This window comes from Liolophura sinensis, chromosome 6 (assembly GCF_032854445.1).
Source record: "Liolophura sinensis isolate JHLJ2023 chromosome 6, CUHK_Ljap_v2, whole genome shotgun sequence".
NCBI lineage: Eukaryota > Metazoa > Mollusca > Polyplacophora > Chitonida > Chitonidae > Liolophura > Liolophura sinensis.
The window spans coordinates 107,416-133,325 of NC_088300.1; the positions used below are offsets into that span (position 1 = coordinate 107,416).

Consider the following 25,910-nt stretch of genomic DNA (forward strand, 5'->3'; position numbering starts at 1 on the left):
TACAGAGGTTAATGTACACATGCCTCATCAGTACAATCACATGGCATGTCCATGCTTGTCCAGGTTCATTGTTTACAGAGGCTAATGTACACATGCCACATCAGTACAATCGAATGTGAGATGGATCATGAAGTGTACGGGAATTATTATACGGGTATTGTGATGGATGATTGTGTTTATGAGATTTAATGTGGTCGGGTGCTACAGTGTAAGACCGGGTGTTACAGTGTAAGACCGGGTGTTACAGTGTAAGACCAGAGTCGCTATTCCACTGCATGTTGTCTCATGACTGTCTCATAATGGACTCATGACTTTAGTCTGTTATGTTCAACAATTCAATGGGACTCACACTATAGTGTATGGATGTATATCCTCTTCAGCGATTTCCACTCCAGGCGCCTTCACAGGAACCCACGCGCGCTATCAGAGGCGCTCGGTGTCTGTCTATGAGCGTATGGAGACTGACTTTAGCAAGGACCTAAAGAATTTTGTATTTGACTCGGAAGATGAGAGCTCAGAAGACCGGTCACAACCGGGTAACAATTTCCTTAAGAAAAATAAAGCATGGCAACACGTTAAACTAGGTGACGGCTAATCTATTATGCAGGTATATCAATAAGATACTTTAATGACAGTATATATACACACATGGGCTATTATGTATGGCTGCACAAGGTTAATAGAGGCTTACAACTTGACCAGTGCAGTATGACATTTACAGGCTGTAGACTGTTAGCGTGATAAGAACAAACCACTAATCTGTAAGGCATGACTGTATATACATGCACATTCCAGGTGGTGGGCAATTAACCAATCAAAATATAAATACAGTGTACATTATAAAGTGACCAGAAGTTTCCAGTTTATTATTTATTAACAGCACATATTAACACATGTCCGTGTGACCAATGCTAACTAATCCAGACTTTATACAGATCTCTAAACCATCTTTATGATATTTAACATATTAACTTTCATCAGAATTAAAATTTTCTTTAGCAGAGTAAAATCTTATCAGGCCTAGGTTAAGCTAAATTGTCCGTGTTGATAAAAAATAAAAGCAAATAATGCCAAAATCTGAGATTTTCATATCAGTGCTTTACATACATTCAAATTGTAAAAAATATATTTATTTCATTTGATGAATAGTATAGCAGTAGCTTAGTAATAAACAAATAAATGAATTAAATTCATAGTTTTGAAACTTTCGAATGTGAAAAGGTAAATTTTAAATTGTTTTGCATTGCATGCTAATCATTGGAGATGTGTTTTTGTTTAAAGCGGTTTCCGTCGATCAGCCGTTATTGCGTAGACACTCATTTGATATGAGCGACCTCTATGTTTTGCACAAGACTTTAGGGTGGCAGCCTGATATCGCAGCAAGGGGAGGTAATTAATCTTCGTTCATTAAAGCCCAATCCCCACTGGCTGTAACAACTGCAACATTTTCACTGCTGGTTTCAAGTTGTTTGTATGTGTACGTTTTGCTGGTGACGTGTTTGTCATCACCTGCAGTGCCATCACTGAACTCAACATGTCACCCGTGTGAATTAGGGATATTGACAGAATTGGACATTCTCTGTCTCGTATGCTGTTGTCATGAGTTGGGATCGGGCAATTCAGATTTTGTTTGATATCAGTGATGTACCTTTCTTCATCTAGGCTGAGTTTATGATGATTCTCTTTCCATGCAAGACTAATATTGCTCAAAAAGAGAACACCGGCTCTTTTTAACAGTTACTCAAAAAACGTCATCACAGAGGTAGGAGAGAACAACAGACAACATAGCTGAGGCCCAATTAGTGTAGGCAGGAAGATTATCTATCGTTTTATTGGTAAGAGCAGTTGTTTGATGAGTGACACTAGGGGCATCCATGGCTCAGTTGGTTAGCACGCTAGCGCAGTATAATGACCCAGGAACCTCTCACAAATGTGGGTGCTGTGAGTTCAAGTCCAGCTCGTGCTGGCTTCCTCTTCGGCCCTAAGAGGGAAGGCCTGCAGCAACCTGTGGATGGTGGTGGGTTTCCCCTGGGTTCTGCCCGGTTTCCTCCTACCAGAATGCTGGCAGCCGTCGTATAAGTGAAATATTCTTGAGTACGGCGTAAAACACCAATCAAATAAATAAATAAAATAAATGAGTGACACTGGACACTGGTCCAGTTTACATGTGAAGACATTTAATGGTGTTGTTTTCTGTGTATATGTCTGACACTGCCACATACAAGGTCTAGCTAGGGCACAAGATTCTGTGCTCAAAGGGTTGGCTATGGGTTTAGAAATATGTACTGGTATAATTCCCAAGGGAAGCAAACTTTTGTGGAGGTTGGGCATTTTATCCCTGTATAACTACATTCACTCTGGCCTGTGTTTTATTCTGCAGTTTCCATGGGATTATGTATTTATTTTCCTGGCTGAAGTTTGGAATTTCCTGTGACTTATCGCACATTACTTTATTATGTGTGTAAATGCTTTCAGGAAGTATTTCAGTACAAATATGTTTTGCTTTCAGAGAGTATTTTTGCAGAACATTAGCGAGCTGTGCGCAGATGTTTGAGAACCATATGTTTAATTGATACTTTATGTTATAATGATGCTGTAAATCTTCAACCTTTTCAGCCTCTTAAGCCGTTGTTTTGGGTGGAATTTACAAATGTTATGAAAATTATTTCTCCACACATTCAACATTTTTCAATATATTGGTTTCAGAGATAGTTAAAAAGGTTGAAGAATTAGGTTATTTATTTTCTAAAGGCATATTATTGCAGAACTTCAAGATGTAACAATTAAGATATTGCCAGGAAAGTTTGTTTGTATTTGCATAAAACTGGAGCCTCTGTGGCTTATTTGGGTACAGCACTAGCGCAACGTAATGACGCAGAAGCCTCTCGCCACTGCCGTTGCTGTGGGTTGAAGACAAGCTCATGATGGCTTCCTCGCTGGCCATACGTGAGAAGGTCTGTCAGCAGCCTGCTGATGGTCATGGTTTCCTCAGGCTCTGCCCGGTTTCCTCCCACCATAATGCTGGCCGCCATCGTCTGAGTGAAATATTCTTGAATCAGGCGTAAGATACCAATCAAATAAATAAATAAATTGCATAAAACTGTATTGGTAGAAATTAGAGACAACATCAAACACAAAGTACAAATGTAACATATGTACGTACAGTGAGCTTGCAGTATAATGAAGGTTGCAGTAATCTGCCTGTAAAACAACAGTCCCTCAGTCACCATATGCTGGTTTCTGCCTGCAAAACAACAGTCCCACAGTCTCCTTATGCTGGTTTCTGCCTGAAAAACAACAGTCCCTCATTCACCATGTGCTGGTTTCTGCCTGTATCACAAGTCCCTCAGCCACCATACATGTATGCTGGTTTCTGCCTGTAAAACAACAGTCCCTCAGTCACCATATGCTGGTTTCTGCCTGTAAAGCAACAGTCCCTCAGTCACCATACATGTATGCTGGTTTCTGCCTGTAAAACAACAGTCCCTCAGTCACCATATGCTGGTTTCTGCCTGTAAAAGAACAGTCCCTCAGTCATCATGTGCTGGTTTCTGCCTGTAAAACAACAGTCCCTCAGTCACCATGTGCTGGTTTCTGCCTGTAAAACAACAGTCCCTCAGTCACCATATGCTGGTTTCTGCCTGTAAAACAACAGTCCCTCAGTCACCATGTGCTGGTTTCCGCCTGTAAAACAACAGTCCCTCAGTCACCATGTGCTGGTTTCTGCCTGTAAAACAACAGTCCCTCAGTCACCATACATGTATGCTGGTTTCTGCCTGTAAAGCAACAGTCCCTCAGCCACCATATGCTGGTTTCTGCCTGTAAAACAACAGTCCCTCAGTCACCATACATGTATGCTGGTTTCTGCCTGTAAAACAACAGTCCCTCAGTCACCATGTGCTGGTTTCTGCCTGTAAAACAACAGTCCCTCAGTCACCATATGCTGGTTTCTGCCTGTAAAACAACAGTCCCTCAGTCACCATATGCTGGTTTCTTGTCAGTACTACCTCAGAATTCATTGATGTCCTTGCCAGGTACTTTGTTCCAGCGAGGGAGACAGGATCAAGAGGTTTTTGCTTTCATATTCAGTATTCATGCTTTGATATTCAATATTGATGCTTTTGTATTCAGTGCTCCTGCTTGTGGATTAATTCCTGTGTTTCAGAGCCTGTGTATTTTCTTGTCAAAATGTTTAACTTTTCATCTGCCTAAATGAAATTTGATATGATACAACATTCCTCAAGTATTGGGTGGAGATACAATTGATTGTAGTTATGATTGAGTGTTAATTGAGAAAGTCACAAGTACATGTGTGTGACTCTACCAGAGACTACTCTGTAAGTGTGTGTGGACAAACAGTATACAGGGTCCTTACTGGTGGGAGAGTCAAGACTATATCTACATGTACCTTGGTGTTTACAGATGATGAGGACTATTCCCCAAGGGGTATGGCCAATGGGGGCCCAGACCTCACCCTCAGGAAAAGTGAGTCTGAAGCACTGGAGCATTGTGGTTGTGTTGTTGATGTTTACCAGAAGTTCACTGTTGTTAGGATTGCTCGGTTTGATTCCAGCATGGCTGAATGTGCATTTTGATTCACTAGCAGACTAATGAACATTATTTTGTACAGTTTATGTCCTGTGTACATTGTCATTATATGAGAAGCTGAATGTGCTAGCATTTGCCATGAAGGGGTTTTAAATGTGCGACAGTGTTGACACTTTCAGTCATTGAATTCCATAACTATCAACATTGATTATTTATTATGAAGTCAGCCTGTTTCAGTTCGTTTTCTCCCTTGGATGTAATCTTCATCTATTTCTTTATTTATTTGATTGAAATTTTATGGTGCACTCAAGAATGTTTCACTTGTACGACGATGGTCAGCATTATGATGAGAGGAAACCGGACCTGGGGGGGTACCCACCACCAGCTGTATCATATGTTACCCCAGAGTGTAATGTTTCACACACCATAGTTTTTGTAACCCAGAACACCGGCTCTTTACTGCGTGAACATTCTTCAAGTGTTGATTGATACTAACATTAATTGAAGAAGGCATGGTTTTGCTGAAATTTTGTTTGTATACTTATTGTTTTTTCGTTAGCTTTATGTGTGTGCTTTGGCTTGTTTCAGTGCTGTGTATTGTTACCAGTGTCAGTGTACATGGGACGGCTGTTTCACAGTGACATTTCTATGTTTTCATTTATCCTTACACGATTTATGGTGTTCATGTTATGGCATGTTATTTCTATTTGTTTTGATTTCTCCTTACAGGATTTATGGTGTTCATGTTATGGCATCTTATTTCTATGTGTTTTGATTTCTCCTTAAAGGGTTTATGGTGTTCATGTTATGGCGTGTTATTTCTATGTGTTTTGATTTATCTTTGCAGAATTTATGGTGTTCATGTTATGGCATCCTATTTCTATGTGTTTTGATTTCTCCTTACAGGATTTATGGTGTTCATGTTATGGCATGTTATTTTTGTCTACTCTTCATCTCTTATGACATTATGTTTACCTTCATTGTTTAACATTTTTGTTTGAATATAGTTTATTTACCTGATACTCATAAGCTCCACATCCATTTCCAGACAAAAAGTCCCATTTTAGGCTAAAAACCATAATTAGCCATTTCCACTCTCTAATGTTCCCTTTAGGATCAAAAAAGGGTGCCAGCCGTGCAACACCTAGATTAGGGTCAGCACTGCAACATCTAGATTAGGGCCAGCACTGCAACACCTAGATTAAGGCTAGCCCTGCAACACCTAGATTAGGGCCAGCACTGCCGCACCTTGATTAGGGCCAGCAGTGCAACACCTAGATTAGGGCCAGCCCTGCAACACCTAGATTAGGGCCAGCACTGCCACACCTAGATTAAGGCCAGCACTGCAACACCTAGATTAAGGCCAGCACTACAGCACCAAGATCAGGGCCAGCACTGCCATACCTAGATTGGGGCCAGCACTGCCACACATAGATTTGGGCCAGCACTGCAACACCTAGATTAAGGCCAGCACTACAGCACCTAGATCAGGGCCAGCACTGCCACACCTAGATCAGGGCCAGCACTGCTACATCTAGATTAGGGCCAGCACTACAGCACCTAGATTAGGGCCAGTACTGCCACATGTAGATTAGGGCCAGCACTGCAACACCTAGATTTGGGCCAGCACTGCAACACCTAGATTAGGGCCAGCACTGTCACATGTAGATTAGGGCCACCACCACAGCACCTAGATTAGGGCTTCATATAAGTACATACATGTGTTTCATGTAGAAATGGTGAAATTCACTCTCATCTTTGTGTGCTTGAGCAGATGTAATGCTTACAGTATCATTTTCTGATGTGGACAAACAACATCCTAATGTCTCGTTTTCAGCAATTCACCGTGGTTACACAGAGGATGAATCTATTGGTGCCCAGGATCGCAGGAAGACCTTTCGACAGACATCCAAGGCGGGTCAGGCTCATCATTCCTTGGACGACAGGGGTGTTCAACAACTTCTACCTGGCCAGATCAAACCTGCAGCCAGCGAGTCGCATCTGGACCACGAGGGCAAAAACACACTGTCAGTGCCTGGCAGGAAGGAGCGATCGGGATCTAAGGTATCCTTGTCAGGACTCATGGACAAAATGGCTAGCACAGTCAAAGGTGGCAGCAGTGAGATGGACAAGACTGGCAAGAGAGGCAAGTCTCCATTCACAGCCATCTTCAGGAGGTCTAAGTCCCGCGACCCGTCACCGTCAGGACGCACTCCCAAGACGGAGAAGCGAGGGTCTTTCCGTGTGCCCAGAGATCAGTCCGGGGCCGGTCGCTCCCAGACCTTACCCCCAAAGATTGTCTCCAGCGCTGACGGGGATGTAGGTCCAAGTCTGGAAGCTCCCAAAAGCTTCATACCTTACGAGTTCCAAGATGCCATCGGGGGTCGCCAGATGCCACGAAACTTCAGCCAGAATTCCATGGATGACCTTGACTTACAGAGTGACGAGGAGCTGAATGAGTTAAATGCCTTAGCTCAGGATGTCCATGAGTATCACTACGCTGTGCGGATCTTCCCGGGGCAGGACCCCTCCCAGGTCCATGTGGGCTGGGTCACCTCAAGCTTCCACGGTCTCAGCAAAACTTTTGATCTGAAGAAAATCCGCCATGTCATTGTATCTACATTAGACATGGATTATGCCATAAAACAGAGGTAGGCATTAATGTAATCCAGAACAGAATAATCCGGTTATAAGTGTGCCTGCTCATGTCTTACACTCAAATACATGTCATAAAACAGAGGTAGGCATTAATGTAATCCAGAACACAATAATCCGGTTATCAGTGTGCCTGTTGATGTTTTACACTCAAATACATGCCATAAAACAGAGGTAGGTATTAATGTAATCCAGAACAGAGTAATCTGGTTATAAGTGTGCCTGTTCATGTCTTACACTCAAATAAATGCCATAAAACAGAGGTAGGTATTAATGTAATCCAGAACAGAATAATCTGGTTATAAGTGTGCCTGTTGATGTTTTACACTCAAATACATGCCATAAAACAGAGGTAGGTATTAATGTAATCCAGAACAGAATAATCTGGTTATAAGTGTGCCTGTTGATGTTTTACACTCAAATACATGCCATAAAACAGAGGTAGGTATTAATGTAATCCAGAACAGAATAATCTGGTTATAAGTGTGCCTGTTGATGTTTTACACTCAAATACATGCCATAAAACAGAGGTAGGTATTAATGTAATCCAGAACAGAATAATCCAGTTATCAGTGTGCCTGCTCATGTCTTACACTCTAATACATGCCATAAAACAGAGGTAGGTATAATGTAATCCAGAACAGAGTAATCCGGTTATCAGTGTGCCTGTTGATGTTTTACACTCAAATACATGCCATAAAACAGAGGTAGGTATTAATGTAATCCAGAACAGAATAATCCAGTTATCAGTGTGCCTGTTGATGTTTTACACTCAAATATATGCCATAAAACAGAGGTAGGTATTAATGTAATCCAGAACAGAATAATCCAGTTATCAGTGTGCCTGTTGATGTCTTACACTCAAATACATGCCATAAAACAGAGGTAGGTATTAATGTAATCCAGAACAGAATAATCCGGTTATCAGTGTGCCTGTTGATGTTTTACACTCAAATACATGCCATAAAACAGAGGTAGGTATTAATGTAATCCAGAACAGAATAATCCGGTTATCAGTGTGCCTGTTGATGTCTTACACTCAAATACATGCCATAAAACAGAGGTAGGTATAATGTAATCCAGAACAGAGTAATCCGGTTATCAGTGTGCCTGTTGATGTTTTACACTCAAATACATGCCATAATACAGAGGTAGGTATTAATGTAATCCAGAACAGAATAATCCAGTTATCAGTGTGCCTGTTGATGTTTTACACCCAAATACATGCCATAAAACAGAGGTAGGTATTAATGTAATCCAGAACAGAATAATCCAGTTATCAGTGTGCCTGTTCATGTCTTACACTCAAATAAATGCCATAAAACAGAGGTAGGTATTAATGTAATCCAGAACAGAATAATCCAGTTATCAGTGTGCCTGCTCATGTCTTACACTCTAATACATGCCATAAAACAGAGGTAGGTATTAATGTAATCCAGAACAGAATAATCCGGTTATCAGTGTGCCTGTTGATGTCTTACACTCAAATACATGCCATAAAACAGAGGTAGGTATTAATGTAATCCAGAACAGAATAATCCGGTTATCAGTGTGCCTGTTGATGTTTTACACTCAAATTCATGCCATAAAACAGAGGTGGGTATTAATGTAATCCAGAACAGAATAATCCAGTTATCAGTGTGCCTGTTGATGTCTTACACTCAAATACATGCCATAAAACAGAGGTAGGTATTAATGTAATCCAGAACAGAATAATCCAGTTATCAGTGTGCCTGTTGATGTTTTACACTCAAATACATGCCATAAAACAGAGGTAGGTATTAATGTAATCCAGAACAGAATAATCCAGTTATCAGTGTGCCTGTTGATGTCTTACACTCAAATACATGCCATAAAACAGAGGTAGGTATTAATGTAATCCAGAACAGAATAATCCAGTTATCAGTGTGCCTGTTGATGTTTTACACTCAAATACATGCCATAAAACAGAGGTAGTTATTAATGTAATCCAGAACAGAATAATCCGGTTATCAGTGTGCCTGTTGATGTCTTACACTCAAATACATGCCATAAAACAGAGGTGGGTATAATGTAATCCAGAACAGAGTAATCCGGTTATCAGTGTGCCTGTTGATGTTTTACACTCAAATACATGCCATAAAACAGAGGAAGGTATTAATGTAATCCAGAACAGAATAATCCAGTTATCAGTGTGCCTGTTGATGTTTTACACTCAAATACATGCCATAAAACAGAGGTAGGTATTAATGTAGTCCAGAACAGAATAATCCGGTTATCAGTGTGCCTGTTGATGTTTTACACTCAAATACATGCCATAAAACAGAGGAAGGTATTAATGTAATCCAGAACAGAATAATCCAGTTATCAGTGTGCCTGTTGATGTTTTACACCCAAATACATGCACATTGAAATTCATGATCAGGACATGGATACTTTATGGAACACAAATTGTTGAATTGACAAATTCACATTGATTTCAAATAAATATTTGCTACTGCTGTGTTTATCTTTGAACCTGTGGCAAGGAATTCTATATAGGATTTTTTTTTCTTCAACTTGGAAGTTTTATTTTTCTGTTACTATTCTTGGAAGCAATTTTCCTTTCATTGTGATGTTTACAACTAACATTTACACATGTACTGTACGTGTTCCTATTGTCTTGAATATTTTACTGTCATTATGGTATTTAGTACCTGGATTGACTCTGAACTTCATGGACTATTTCAAAACCTCCATGGGTGATTTCCAGCATGCGTTTTATATGTACCCTAGCACCATTCCTTGTCGATCCTCTGTTCAGTTATCTCTGGAATCATTGTCCTGTTTCAGTGTCAGTCGTAAGGACTGTTACATGGTGTCTGCAGGTGACCTTCAACAGCGGTACGGTGGTGCTCAAGACAACATGTCTTCCAAACGTGCATCTCCAGGCCTTCTGATTGGCTGCACCATTGATGCTGCCTCAGGACTGCTAAGCTTCAGTGTCAATGGCAAGGAAGTGGCTAATAAATTTCAGGTGATGTTTCAGTTGATTTAAGAGATTCTGCTACATTCACTTGATGATTTTGTATTAGACAGGAATTTTTTACATGTATGCATCAAATCATTCCATTTAAGAAAAGGATTTTGCAATAGAAATTGGTGAAATGTTTCAGTATGAGCCCAGGTTTGCCTGACTGTTCTGTTTGCAAGATACAGTGTGTTGTAGTGTCGTTCCTACTTTGTCACCAGGTGGAGCCAGGTGTCAGTCTCTTCCCAGCTGTGATCTGTGAACCAACAATCAAGGAAATGTTCCAGTTTGAGCTAGGAAGAACAAAGGTATGTCATAGTTCAGGTTAAATTCACTCTGTACTTCTGTCAAATGTTTTAGTCTGTTTTGTTGGTAAAAGCAGCGAAACGTTCTCTTTGAGTACCGCTAACGAGCCTTGCTTTGTTACAGCACACCTTACCCCTGTCTGCTGCTGTGTTCCGCGGCCCTAAGAGCATTGTGCCCAGTTGTCCCACCCGCCTGGACGTACAGGTGATGAAGGAGTCACACTGGGGGCGTGTGCCAGACTCTACCGTCAGGGTTCACATTCTCAAACTGTCTGACATCAGAGGCTGGAGTGCCTTCTGTGAGGAGCCAGGTAAGATGGACCTGTCTCAAAACATGTTTTAATTTCTTCACTTATCAGTGTCTGTAGAGAAAAAAATGGTTTTGCAAGTAGATGCTTATAGACACACTGTTACTGTTACTAGTGAATTTGTGAACTGGCAGGGGATAGTTCTAGGGGATAGTGGATACCTGCTATCCACAATTAAGACATTCAGAGATAGGAAAAACCTAGTTCAATATGAAATCTTGCACTTGTGCGCCCTTTTTCAAGCATAGAACACCAAAGTTTTTCTTTGGTAATATGTTGAAAATAACACTTTTGCTTCATAACTAAAATGAAACTTACCAAATAAATCCTGACGATCTTTATGGCAGTGTCAATGCTTGCTGTGCACATCCCGGAGGAGAATCGTTCTCTGGATATCCTGGAGCTGAAGGAGTACACAGACCTTCTCACGTAAGTGGAGTGATGCTACATATCTGTGTTTTCTAATTTATTTGTGACACACTGTGAGATATATTACAGAAGTTCTGGAGAACATTCTTTCAAAACTTCTTTGAACTGCATGCTCAATTGATTAAATCAACACTTGTTTACACCTTTCTTTTTCATTTGTTATGTTTTTTTATTGTTCCTTAATAATCATCTCCTATTTTAAGCAGTATGTAAAAATTATATAACAAAATGTGTAATTGTATAGGTCTTAGTTGGATGTAGACAACAATCCTTATCAAAACCATTTTGCAAACAGCATTGAGCATGGAGGTTGGTGTTGTACTTGCTCCAGAAGATTGCAGAAGATGACATTTACTGTTTGTTATCACAGGTTCCATGCTCGGACGCTGGATTTGTACCAGGCAGTGTGTTCCCATGGCAACCATAAAGTGGCCAATGTGCTGACAAGTCATGTAGATGAGAGACAGCTGATGCACTGTATCCGCAGTGAATGTAAGGGCTTGTATGCATGTACTTCTGCCAGAAGTTCTCTTTGTTGATAATTGTCAAACATGCCACAGGTAGATACAGTGTCAGTGTCTACTGTTGTGCTACTTTGGAATGATTTTATTGGAATTTAAAACAAACCTTGCATGACTTTATCACCAGTATTGGAACACATGATGAGACAGAAGTACATCAGCGAAATTTGTGTTTCTAAAATTGAACAAATTTTTCATTATCTTGCAGTTCACTATTAATGTAAAAATCAACAATTTTTTAATCTTGTCTTAGACATGTAACTAATGTGTATTTCTGATTGTTTGAACAGATCTGGCTGGCCCAATACGCCATGGTTTCCACAACCTGCTGATATCTCTCCACCTGGAATCACATGCCCACTCCAGGTAACTTACCATTTCTGTATTTTATAGTCAGTATGGTGAACAATTGTGTGTTTATGCTGCAGAGCTTTATACTTAACCATCTTTTATCCAAAAAAGTATACAAGAACCATCCATTACTACAGTGCAGTTTATTAGCTTCCAACACATTAGCTTTTAGAGTGTGAATTCCTGCTGCCCATATTGTATGTGTTATGACAATTACCATTGTGGGTATCCTCCAGACTGCTGACCCAGAACGAGTTTATCGTGCCCCTGACAGTACAGACACGCTCTCTAAGCCTGTTCAGACGACCCAGTCCTACGTCAGATACATACAAGATCAAACACAGCATCCCTGTCATGGAGAAGAGCGTTTCCATCAGGCCTGAGCTCAGCATCGGCAAGGAGGCAGAGCATAAGTAAGAGACAGTGTCACACAGTGCTATATGCTTATCTATTCTATAGCGTTGCAGTGCCCAGCCAGTGTACATGTTTTGTGATCTTTGAGTATAACAATGTATTGACCAGTCATGTTAAAATAATCTGTCATTAAATCACTTTTGAAGTCTCTGCCTTGTCACGAATGACAAGCCCTGGGCCAATCATGTTGCATGCTGAATTCAACTTCTGTTCCACTGTGGTTTTAATCGGAATGGTGTGTATTGTACATGTGTTTTCTCTGGGCTTTTTGGTTTCCTTCACCCAGAAACCTATAAACCATTGTGATATAAGATTAAAGTGTTAAGAGTCAAAATGAGTGTGACATAAAACAACAATCAAATAAAACCATGTAGACATGTAGCCCTACATAATTATATGAATATGCTGTTCTGTGCTTCTTTTCAGTATTTTAGTAATTAAACTGCATTATGCTGTCATGGATAATATAACCTTTTGCATTCCCTCCTCAGGGCTAAGGTAGGATTTAAGGATCAGCTGGCACCCGTCTTCCCAGTGGCTCAGCTCAAACGTCACGTGATGAAATCCCTGACGGAGGCCGTCAGTAAGGGAGCTGCCCACATCAGGGACCCTATCGGGGGTAGCAATGCCAACCTCTTTGTGTAAGTCAGGCTAGCTGGTTATTAGCATAGTCGCCCTTACCAAAAGTTATACATTCTCATGATACATCTGATTACATTGTTACAATGATGATTGTTAAATTTTGTGTGTTGTGGTATAACTTTTATTCATCTAAAGTTAGCTCTTGGGAATTTTGGACACTTACCCTTATACTGAAGCACCGATGTGGCCAGGCTTGCTTAGCCATTCTTGTGACATTATTCACAGTTATTGGTCCTGATAAGCTGGCGGCAGCAGTATTTCTGAAAGCTTGACAACAAATGTTCGTATTTTTACATGCCGACATGGTCTGTATAAATGCCTATCATATTTGCATGATTAGTGAGGAATAGTTCAGAGAGAATTAAAGCTTATGAAAGTTCACCAACCAATTGTGCTGAGTGCAGTATTTGTCACACAGTGTTGTTGTTGTAGGCCTCTGCTGAAGGTGTGTGATAATTTACTAGTAATGGGATTGCTGGATGACGATGACCTCTACCATCTCCTCTGCCTCATTGACCCCACCTCCTTTGATGAGAAGTACGATAGACGTAAGTGTTATCCTGAACTAATATCTGCCTTGTATATAGCACACATTATCTCATTTCCAGAGCAGATGGCTCCTGAACAAAACAGCACTTTGAAAAAGTGCACAGAGACAGCTGATTATACAGAATTTGTGTTATGGTTTCTGTCCGTTTTAAACTTGTGAGCTTTTGGTGAGTAAAAACCGCTGAACATTTATCATGCATTTTCTCAGGGTCATGAATAAGTCCATGTGCTCATGGTCTTCAGGGTCATGAATAAGTCCATGTGCTCATGGTCTTCAGGGTCATGAATAAGTCCATGTGCTCATGGTCTTCAGGGTCATGAATAAGTCCATGTGCTCATGGTCTTCATAATCATAACAACTGATGACTGAGGGACACAGTGGTATGGATGTCAGCCCTCACAGAAAATGAACTTTTGGCACCAAATTCAGTGAAAGCAGTTGATGTGTAAAATAAAATTATGTGAACTAGATTTACGTACTTTTACATGTATGTGTCTTATGTTAAACCAAAAAGATTTGAATGTTCTACATTTACAATCTGTCTTCTTGTCACCATGTATCTGTGTGTCCAGTGGAAGAAATGTGATTGACACAGGCACTACTGAGCACTTGGTTGTTTGTTGTTTACTAGTGCTGCCTCAGATATGTACTAGCTGTTGACCATACAGTAGATATACACATGTGATTGACACAGGCAGCACTGAGTGCCTAGTTGTTAACTAGTGCTGCCTCGGATATGTACTAGCTGTTGACCATACAGTAGATATACACATGTGATTGACACAGGCAGCACTGAGTGCCTAGTTGTTTACTAGTGCTGCCTCGGATATGTACTAGCTGTTGACCATACAGTAAATATACACATGTGATTGACACAGGGAGCACTGAGTGCCTAGTTGTTTAATAGTGCTGCCTCAGATATGTACTAGCTGTTGACCATACAGTAGATATACACATGTGATTGACACAGGCAGCACTGGGTGCCTAGTTGTTTACTAGTGCTGCCTCAGATATGTACTAGCTGTTGACCATAAAGTAGATATACACATGTGATTGACACAGGCAGCACTGAGTGCCTAGTTGTTTACTAGTGCTGCCTCAGATATGTACTAGCTGTTGACCATAAAGTAGATATACACATGTGATTGACACAGGCAGCACTGAGTGCCTAGTTGTTTACTAGTGCTGCCTCGGATATGTACTAGCTGTTGACCATACAGTAGATATACACATGTGATTGACACAGGGAGCACTGAGTGCCTAGTTGTTTACTAGTGCTGCCTCAGATATGTACTAGCTGTTGACCATAAAGTAGATATACACATGTGATTGACACAGGCAGCACTGAGTGCCTAGTTGTTTAATGGTGCTGCCTCAGATATGTACTAGCTGTTGACCATAAAGTAGATATACACATGTGATTGACACAGGGAGCACTGAGTGCCTAGTTGTTTAATGGTGCTGCCTCAGATATGTACTAGCTGTTGACCATAAAGTAGATATACACATGTGATTGACACAGGCAGCACTGAGTGCCTAGTTGTTTACTAGTTCTGCCTCGGATATGTACTAGCTGTTGACCATAAAGTAGATATACACATGTGATTGACACAGGGAGCACTGAGTGCCTAGTTGTTTACTAGTGCTGCCTCAGATATGTACTGGCTGTTGACCATACAGTAGATACATAGATGGCAAGTTGATTCACACCATGTGAAGGTTGGACAAAATGCATGCTTTTAAGTCTGTGTTTGTTTCCTTCTAGTTTCTGCTCGCTGCATTCTCTGTGTTGGATAAAGCTTGATCATGAGTTTGTTTCATGACTTCCAAACATTTAATGCTATCGCTATCTAAGGTTTTCTTTTTTGTATTTGCTACAAGAGACTAATGTTACAAAGTGTTTATTTGACTGACCTTCACATGGTTTGAAGATCTGGGGAGTATAATATAGTAAGACGTGGGGTGATAATAACTGTTGTCATGTATTCTGGAGATGACCCAGACGAATCAGTACATATTCATGTATATAGACATTACTGTCTGTTGGACATTATTTGTCATGCTGCATGAATTCTTGTTTTCACAAATCCATTTGTTGTATGTTTTATGCTGAGTTTAGTGGTCATAGTAAATAAAGTTCATGTCTCCAACATTTGACAGGAAGATAATATAAAATAAAGTTTAATGTGTTATTGAACTGCTTACTTTCACTAGGACATGGATTTGAACATGTAAAAGCTGCTGTGGGTATGTCATGTACTTGGTCATCATTATAAACTTTTATTATTTATCTTTATTTTCACCCACCTGTGATTCCTCAAAATACCATTGTTTGTCAGAAGTTGACTGTGTATGCTCAGTACGTCAGGTATTCCGGACTTGAACGTGTGGTGGATGAATTACATGCACATTATTGTGAGCGTGTGCAAATTCATGAAAAAATGTTTTGTTCTTTTTTTTCATCATACATAATGTTATTTTGAGGAATTATGTCAGAATTCACACATGTATGGCAAACTTTAATCCCTAAATATTCTAACACAAGGGAGGGTTCGGGATAAAATAAAGTAAAAACCTTAACTGGTAGAAATTATCATCTAGAAATCCTTGTCACTATTTTTACATCGACGAGATCGGAATTGGGAATATCATTTTCTGAGACTTGTCGAGACAAGAAAATTGCTGACCCTTTTTCCCGGTATTGAGGTTTTAGCATTTTTTGATATTGAGAACTGACAGCTGCGGTGTTAGGAGATCACTTCCAGGTAGCATGTTAGTTCGGTGTAGTAAAACAAAAGTAGAAACTGTTTGGAAGTTGGAATTGGACGGAAGGTCAGTCAGTCTGTAACACACTGGTTCTCATGACAGTCAGTTTGTAACACACTGGTTCTCATGACAGTCAGTTTGTAACACTGGTTCTCATGACAGTCAGTTTGTAACACACTGGTTCTCATGACAGTCAGTTTGTAACACACTGGTTCTCATTTTAGTCAGTTTGTAACACTGGTTCTCATGACAATCAGTTTGTAGCACACTGGTTCTCATGACAGTCAGTTTGTAACACACTGGTTCTCATGACAGTCAGTTTGTAACACACTGGTTCTCATGACAGTCAGTTTGTAACACACTGGTTCTCATGACGGTCAGTTTGTAACACACTGGTTTTTACAACATTAAGGCCCTCATGCAATTTGTTCACTCTAGTCTGTAGATCAGTTTCCCAGATTTTGATTACAGTTTGAAGCACAATGAATTTAGGCCCCTTGTCACTTTAGCAAGCTTTTGACTGTTCATGAACATGACTGCTCATTGATTTCTCAGAGCCCCACCAGGGCCCCACCAGAGCATCACAGTTACTATGGTGCTCTATTCTCTGTGGCCATCTTTTTTAATGCAGAATTTAATTTCTCATTTACTCACAAAAGCCTGTAATCTTAAATTTAATATAAAGGAAAGATGGCTTATCCATTACATCATAAAAACCAGTTCTAACATGGATATTGGATGAGATGAGAAATTTTTCCATTTTATATAGTGTTATCATCTTACTTATTTCAGTTAAAAAATAGTTTCAAAATTTAAGAGAATATTTGTTATTTCCTAACGATCACCTGTCACCACCTGGGATTGGTATTCATCTGGCTTCCACTATTAAGACACATGGATTGTCACCATTCAGCTGTCGTGCCAATTTGTTCTCTGTAATCAATACATATATGCTGAAGGGAACTTGTGAAGGGAAAGTAGTTTATAGTTTTATTCACAACAATGAACTAAACCCTAAGTTTTTATACAATGTGAAGGGTATAACGGAGCATGAGCGTTGCGTTTTCTCAGGTCCACCAAACAATTCCTGATAAATCATATTATTTCACTTATAATGTGCACTCCATTTATCTTGCTGCCAAATTTTATATTTTGTGTAGAGTGAGAATTAGTTTTGTGGAATCCACCCCTGAGTGTTTTCACTACATGTATTTATCATATCAGATAACCAGCATGTGTGCGTTGTATTTGTGTTAAAGGTAACTTTATACAGATGAAGAACATTATTGTAAATGTGGTGTACAAAATGTAAATGTTTATTTGCATGCATGTTGATTTACATTTTGATGTAATCCTACATGTTCCATATCTAGCTCTCAGAGATGTTACCATTACGTGACTTTACAAAACAAAGTGTGCTCTTCTGTGTAAGATTTGTGTATTCTGTTCCACATATACATGCTCAGATTACGAAACTTTGTACATAGCTATGTAAATGTGGCAGTATGGGTTTCCATGTAATTCTCACAGTGCTATATGTAAGCAGTTTCTGTAGCGACTTGTCTCCATTGGTTAACATTATCCTGCCACATGTAAGTGTTACTTGTATTTGTAATTGTGCTGATGTTTCTGTATGATGTAATGTCTAACTTGTAAATGTAAATTCATGTTTTGTTCCTGTGTTTACACTGTGTTTCACAAAAATGAATCCTTTGACTGGAAAGCAGGTAATAGTCAAGTACCTTCATATTAAATGTGTTGCCTTCAAGGTAAAATTGGATTGATAGGTTGGCTAGAGTGTGCAAAAATCTGTTGTCATTGCTTTCAGAAATGATTTCTTTCCTGTCCTTTTCTCATTCCTGTACTAACATGTGAGATTTGAATCTATTTTGAACAGGTCAACCAAAGACTGGACTACTACACATGGTGTTAGCTGAAGATGTTAAACTTGAGGTACATATGGTATACTTTCAGGGCAATTTTCTGTGTATTAGAATTGTTTTCATACGACATAATATCATGCTCAACATCAAGTGTTTTCAATGAGATAAATGTAAAGGTCATTCTGTTCAAAGATTGATAAATATTAAGTGCATTTCACAACTCATATTTTACAATTCAAAGGAAATAAAACTGGTTTTTCTGATTTTATGCATAACTGAGTGGAATACTTCAGTAAGAGAAATGAAACATGACATAAGTCATAGAATTCCTAGAACTACAGGTTTTGTTTGGACAATTTTGTGAAATGTTTTTGCGAAATGTTCCAGAAAGGTATTCAGCGATCCCTTATCCTAGGTGTGATATCACCATTTTCATTTCCATTTTTTATTCACCATAAACCTTAAATTAAGTACATAAGTATACACGTGTACAATGGAGCCATTGAATTCAAGCTGTAGATTACACTTTGTTCAGGTGTAGTTGTGTAACATTGATTGTAACATTACAATAAACATTGTAACATTGACACTGTGTTCAGGTGTAGTTGTGTAACATTGATTGTAACATTACAATAAACATTGTAACATTGACACTGTGTTCAGGTGTAGTTGTGTAACATTGATTGTAACATTACAATAAACATTGTAACATTGACACTGTGTTCAGGTGTAGTTGTGTAACATTGATTGTAACATTACAATAAACATTGTAACATTGACACTGTGTTCAGGTGTAGTTGTGTAACATAGAGAGGTAATTGTTATTATAATATTATGTTTCAGCTGTGTCATATCCTGCAGCATATCTGCGACTGTCAGCTCAGACACAGGGTCGAGTCCATTGTGGCATTTGCTGATGACTTTGTTGGAGAGAGCCAAAATGTAGGTTGTTCACCTACTTTCACATGGGTTTTTGGGTGGCTTCATTTGTTCCATTCCAGGATTCAAACATTTTTGTCATGCCAGAGGAAGTTGAACAGAAAGTTTTCAGTAAAAGTGTTTCTGAAGCTAAAATGTATATGGGAAATGTGTCATGAACTACGTGTAAGGTGTCCTGATTACCTTGACCAAAGTCACACTGTGAAATGACAATATGATATCTCCTCTCCAGATCAGACACTATCAGTCATACTTATATGACACTATGGGAATATTTATAATGATCATTGTGGTGGTGTTGCTAGGAGAAGTGGCATCTGCCATCTGACTGTGTATACTTGTGTTTGTATAGGACCAGCTACGGAGGTATATTGAGATAAAGCAGGCAGATTTACCGTCGGCCATCACTGCCAAGAAAACTAGAGAGTTTCGCTGTCCACCTCATGCACAGGTATGTCTGGTTTGTTATAAAAACCTCGATGTTTTCAAGAAAGCATGACAAGTACCACACAGGTGACAGCATGAGTACATGTGACAGCATGAGTACATGTATAATCATATGACATCATCCATATCTGTGCCTCTGATCCATTTCAGTGTTTAATCCTTCCTGTAGCAGATGGATTCATTTTGTATGTGACGGATAGATACATTGTTTAATCCTTCCTGTAGCAGATGGATTCATTTTGTATGTGACGGATACATACATTGTTTAATCCTTCCTGTAGCAGATGGATTCATTTTGTATGTGACGGATAGATACATTGTTTAATCCTTCCTGTAGTAGATGGATTCATTTTGTATGTGACGAATAGATACATTGTTTAATCCTTCCTGTAGCAGATGGATTCATTTTGTATGTGATGGATAGATACATTGTTTAATCCTTCCTGTAGCAGATGGACTCATTTTGTATGTGACGGATAGATACATTGTTTAATCCTTCCTGTAGCAGATGGATTCATTTTGTATGTGACAGATAGATACATTGTTTAGTCCTTTCTGAAGCAGATGAATTCATTGTTTGGTGCTTTATGTAGCAGATAGATACATTGTACGATGCTTGAAGATGAAAAGATGAAAACAATTTCATTCTCTATGTTGCTTTAGATGAATGCCTTGTTAACATTTAATTGTGTGTTGCAGATGAAGGCGTTGCTGGCATTTAAGGTAGAGGAGGAGGAAGAAGAGAAGCAGTCTCCTTGTCGCGAGGACATGAAGGAGTCGCTGAGGTGTTTCCACTCAGACCTGCTGCGTCACTGCACCATTCCCACTATCCAGGAGCCAGAGAAGACCCAGGATGTGGTCGCCGAGGAGAAGACTACGTCTGTGTCAGAGAAACTTCTTCAGCTCGTCTGGAAGGTGAAGGAAGACGACAAGAATGATTATCTGGATGACGTGGAGAAACCAGGTGAGGGAACTCACCATCTCACACAGGTGTTGTTCTAAGAAAAACCAAGTGAGAGGATTTCTAACCTCACACAGGTGTTGTTCTCATGTTTTCTGAAGAAATGTGCTGCATTGTCACCAAAATATAATTTGTGTTTTAGCCATAGTGATCATACCTGTATTGTTGACAAATTCCAGAAAATAAATTCTTCAGATTGCTAAGAAAAAAAGTGATGACATTGCATTAAACATACATGGGTGCATGATATTGAGAATCTTATGGATGTACATGCACCTGATTGACCATCGCTGAAAGGATCAGCTGGAAGTAAACATGCATGAATACCATGTTCTTTGGTGGAGGACTTTTAAAAAAAATCAATTTACTTTTTTATCTATTCATGTGTGAATTCATAGTTGCCTGTTGCCATGTGCAAGGTCTTTTCATGTACAAAGTGGCCCTCAGTGTAAGGACGTCCTTACACTGAGGGCCACTTTGTCACACAATATAACCTATACAATATAAGTTTACATATTTTCAAGGATTAAGCTCTTGTTAAGTTTATTGTCTGCTGTGACTTTTACTTGATCAGCTGTTGTACCAGGTGGTAAGTCTCTCTAATCTTACACCAGCTCTGTTTCCCCGCAGTAGACCATCAACCCTGGCATACTGCCCAAATAGTCTGTGATGTTTTAGGAAAGTAAAACATAGTTAGACTGGGTAGACATCATGAACTCTGTGAAGGTTCCATATACTGTAGGATGCTTTCTTGGATTTAGATTGGCTGTACCACATGAACTGTACTTATAAAGCCGATATGGGTTGCAGTTGTTTGTCATCATTATTTGTAGTGTTTTTTTTTTATTTCTTTTCTTCTTTATTTCATTTTATTTTTCTTTATATATAATTTTGTTTGAGAATAGGATACACAATAGACACATTTTATATTTGACTACCTGCAAGTGTAAATGAATTCCTAATCTTCCTGTATCGTGTGTGATGCTTGATACTGGCTTGGCTTTGCTGGTAGAACAGCTTGGCAGAGTTCATTATGGTCTGAGGGAGGGTTAGGATGGTGGGTGTTCTGATCCATTTTACGGCAGCAGAGTCATTTTGTAATGGATACTTTTCCATGCACACCTACACATATTACATCCTTTACATACAGTGAAGAATTTAACTTACTGAGATTCCTTGTTTTGTATTTATTTTTGTATTTGTGAGTACAGGAAAATGTTGCATATGTATTTGTGCTCAGCCAGATACAGTACTAACCAGTGTGTACTCAGTGTATACACGTATGTATGTGGTAGGTTGGTCCAAGCTCTGATAGTGACTTGCTTGTACCCTGTAGAATGTTCAGAAAAGCATCTTGTATGGAACAAGAACTTAATCTTCCAGTAGAAGTCTAACTAATTCCTGGGTTAGTGCGAGTGTGTTAATTGTAGTTTCAAAGTTATGTTTGTGAGATCTAATAATGTTTTTTATTTGGTTGCTTTTCATTAATGCTCTGTGAATATACTGTAAATTCTAATTCTCTCCTTCTGTTTATTCAACACATAATATCTTTCTTACTTTCCTTTCATACTTTGGTTGATTTTATTGAAACGATGCAAACTGTTACATTTCATAATCTATCGTTTTCCTGCAATTCTGAAAAAGTCACTTATTGTTAATCTACATGTACAGTGTATGTGTGGGAGGGTGGTCACCACAGATGATCAGTAACTGTAGGGTGTGTGTGGGAGCATGGTCACCACAGATGATCAGTAACTGTACTGTATGTGTGGGAGGGTGGTCACCACGGATGATCAATAACTGTAGTGTTTGTGTGGGAGGGTGGTCACCACAGATGATCAATAACTGTAGTGTTTGTGTTTGAGGGTGGTCACCACAGATGATCAATAACTGTAGTGTATGTGTGGGAGGGTAGTCACCACAGATGATCAATAACTGTAGTGTATGTGTGGGAGGGTGGTCACCACAGATGATCAATAACTGTAGTGTATGTGTGGGAGGGTAGTCACCACAGATGATCAATAACTGTAGTGTATGTGTGGGAGGGTGGTCACCACAGATGATCAATAACTGTAGTGTATGTGTGGGAGGGTGGTCACCACAGATGATCAATAACTGTAGTGTATGTGTTTGAGGGTGGTCACCACAGATGATCAATAACTGTAGTGTATGTGTGGGAGGGTGTCACCACAGATGATCAATAACTGTAGTGTATGTGTGGGAGGGTGGTCACCACAGATGATCAATAACTGTAGTGTATGTGTGGGAGGGTGGTGGCCACGGAGGATCAGTAACTGTACTCTATGTGTGGGAGGGTGGTCACCACGGATGATCAATAACTGTAGTGTATGTGTGGGAGGGTGGTCACCACAGATGATCAATAACTGTAGTGTATGTGTGGGAGGGTGTCACCACAGATGATCAATAACTGTAGTGTATGTGTGGGAGGGTGGTCACCACAGATGATCAGTAACTGTACTCTATGTGTGGGAGGGTGGTCACCACGGATGATCAATAACTAGTGTGTGTGGGAGTGTGGTTACCACAGATGATCGAGGACTGTAGTGTGTGTGTGTGTGGGAGCATGGTCACTACAGATGATCAAGGACTGTAGTGTATGTGTGGGAGTGTGGTTACCACAGATGATCAGTGACTGTATTGTATGTGTGGGAGCGTGGTCACCACAGATGATCAATAACTGTAGTGTGTGTGTGGGAGGGTGGTCACCACAGATGATCAAGGACTAGTGTATGTGTGGGAGGGTGGTCACCACACATGATCAAGGACTGTGTTGTGTGTGTGGGAGCACGGTCACCACAGATGATCAACGACTGTTGGGCAGTGAGTCTTGTAGAAATTGGTCTGTGACTCTTGTGGTATAAATTGGACTGTTGTATAAATTGGACAGAGACTGTTGTAGAAAATGAACTGCTGTTGTTGTAAGAATCTGACCGTGTAGGCACCTGACTGTATCTGTTGTGGCACCTTTATGACTTCCACCCCCTCTCTGCATGTAACATGTATGGCATTACTGTTTAATGACATCTAACAATGAACTCTTCTAACAGTATTACATTTATTTGGGATCATGCCATCTGGATATAACACAGGTTGTAGTTGTGCAAACAGTGTCTCACTCGGGAAATAAAACCCCAAAGAATGGTTAGTCTTCATTAGTTTATATCCTGAATGTGCTCCTTGATTGTGTGATGTAACAACCATTAAATCACGGAATACATGTACGAGATTAATTTATTAAGACTACAAACATGTAGCTGTTATCCTGTTATGAGCACTTCTAAAATGGTGTCCACTGACAGTGATGTGGTATTGAATTGTTGTGGTGGTTTCACTTCAGACTCGCTGCAGACCCTGATAGGTCGCACCATGGTGAGGTGGGCCGAGGAGAGCTTCATACAGAACCAAAATCTGGTACGAGAGATGTTCAGCCTGCTCCATCGACAGTATGACGGGGTCGGAGAGGTAACCAAGCATTCTGTCTACATGTCAAATCTCTCATCATATCTGTACAAACATAAGAGGTGGTTAATTTGATTTTGTTGGTGAGTGCTCAGGTTAGGCTGTAGCTTGTGAATGTGGATCCACCTGCAGCATTCAAATAAATGTTCGCTAACCACTAAGGTCACAGAAATCAGGATCTTACAGATTTGGCTGTGATTTTAAAGTTAAACTTGTGGCTCATGTACCTTTCTGTTTCTGTTAATTTGGGCAACCCATAAGAAACTGATGGCTGTCAGTGAACTGTATGAAAACTCAGCACATAGTATATTAGGTATTAGTTGACCTAATGCTTGTGTTTGACTGTTGTAGTTGTTACGTGCCATGGACAAGGCCTATGTGATTAGCAGCGCGAGTAAGGAGGACATCAATCATCTGCTCAAGGCCCTGGGGCACATACGCTCCCTGCTCTCAGTCCAGGCTGGACCTGATGAAGAGGAGATGATGAAAAACAGTCTCAAGTCAGTATTTTGTCAATTGAATAATGTGTTTTTAAAAGCTTGACCCATGTAAAGATTATCAATAGATTAAAAAAATTTTTTTTAAACAGACCAGATCATCATGTGTGTCTAAAAGTGGTTGAATTTTAATGGGAATTTCGAATATTATGTTTTATTGATGAGTTACTGTGAATTGAAGTTTTCCCTATTTCCTGTTAGCATGAGTAGTATGAAAGTATGAGTACATGCTGAAAGAAGACTGAGCAGGTTTGCTAATCAAGGAATGACATTATTGATAGAACATATTGTTTAGGTTGATCATCTGTGAGAATGACACTTTTCACACGTACATGTAAAAAAACAAAGAAGAAAATTGAAGTGTGCCTGTGGTGACCATGGCCTGTGTACTTGTTGACCAGAGAGCTGATGGACAATAAGGTGTTCTTCCAGCACCCTGATCTGATGAGGGCTCTGTGTGTCCACGAGACAGTAATGCAGCTGATGGTGAACACCCTTAACAAGGCCCAACAACAACAGTCTGCTGCCATAGGGGGCGCCACTGAGCTTAGCACCAGTCAGAACAAACCGACTGTGGTGACAGCCGCCTCAGATAGCCTCATCGAACCATCAAAGGTAGGATTTCAATGTAATTGTTCCTTCTATGTACAGTAAATGATTTACACTGAGATTTGCTGTATTGTGCATGCTAGTCTGAATGCATGTGGTTGTCAGGATTAATATGCATGGGTGCATGGAGACCATGAAAAAAACATACTTTTTGTAAAATAATGGCTTTGAAACATATTTGGAGGGTTACAAGGATTTTGCAGCAAACAAATACATTTTTTAATTGGCATAATATCTACTTCTGCCAAACAGCCTTAACCACAATATTATTTATTTCTTGTCTTTGTTGTGTGTTCTGTGAATGTTTTATTGCTTTCCAGTAAGATTTTAACATAGGCATGTTGAAGTACATCATTTAAAGCATTATTTGAACAATTATTTATTGTATGCATATTATATTTAATTATTTGTTCATTTGCCAAAAAAGCTGAAAATGAGTTTGCAGTATGTTACATCTTTGCTTGACATATATTTTTTCTGAGTGTGGAACCTTGTATTTAATATAGGCAGGGTTAGGTGCGATTGTAGAGTTTTCATACTTCTCGTTTGTAAGTACAGATCACAAATCAGACAATGCTCTGTTTCTTTCTCATAATTACTAACCAGTCTTTTATAC

General features: G+C 39.6%; 1 protein-coding gene across 1 annotated transcript in view; it reads left to right on the top strand.

The window, feature by feature from the left end:
- The window catches only part of LOC135468178 (ryanodine receptor 2-like), a 171,824-nt gene that overhangs the window by 63,737 nt on the left and 82,177 nt on the right, over window positions 1-25,910 (top strand). Inside the window, exons 37-54 of the mRNA XM_064746268.1 lie at window positions 4,423-4,485; window positions 6,386-7,199; window positions 10,015-10,198; window positions 10,414-10,500; window positions 10,622-10,808; window positions 11,153-11,234; window positions 11,605-11,726; window positions 12,046-12,121; window positions 12,343-12,519; window positions 13,012-13,161; window positions 13,595-13,710; window positions 18,376-18,431; window positions 19,205-19,303; window positions 19,653-19,751; window positions 20,447-20,711; window positions 24,067-24,191; window positions 24,540-24,688; window positions 25,087-25,300. Coding sequence (XP_064602338.1) covers window positions 4,423-4,485; window positions 6,386-7,199; window positions 10,015-10,198; window positions 10,414-10,500; window positions 10,622-10,808; window positions 11,153-11,234; window positions 11,605-11,726; window positions 12,046-12,121; window positions 12,343-12,519; window positions 13,012-13,161; window positions 13,595-13,710; window positions 18,376-18,431; window positions 19,205-19,303; window positions 19,653-19,751; window positions 20,447-20,711; window positions 24,067-24,191; window positions 24,540-24,688; window positions 25,087-25,300 — 3,065 coding nt within the window. The remainder of the gene's footprint in view (window positions 1-4,422; window positions 4,486-6,385; window positions 7,200-10,014; window positions 10,199-10,413; window positions 10,501-10,621; window positions 10,809-11,152; window positions 11,235-11,604; window positions 11,727-12,045; window positions 12,122-12,342; window positions 12,520-13,011; window positions 13,162-13,594; window positions 13,711-18,375; window positions 18,432-19,204; window positions 19,304-19,652; window positions 19,752-20,446; window positions 20,712-24,066; window positions 24,192-24,539; window positions 24,689-25,086; window positions 25,301-25,910) is intronic.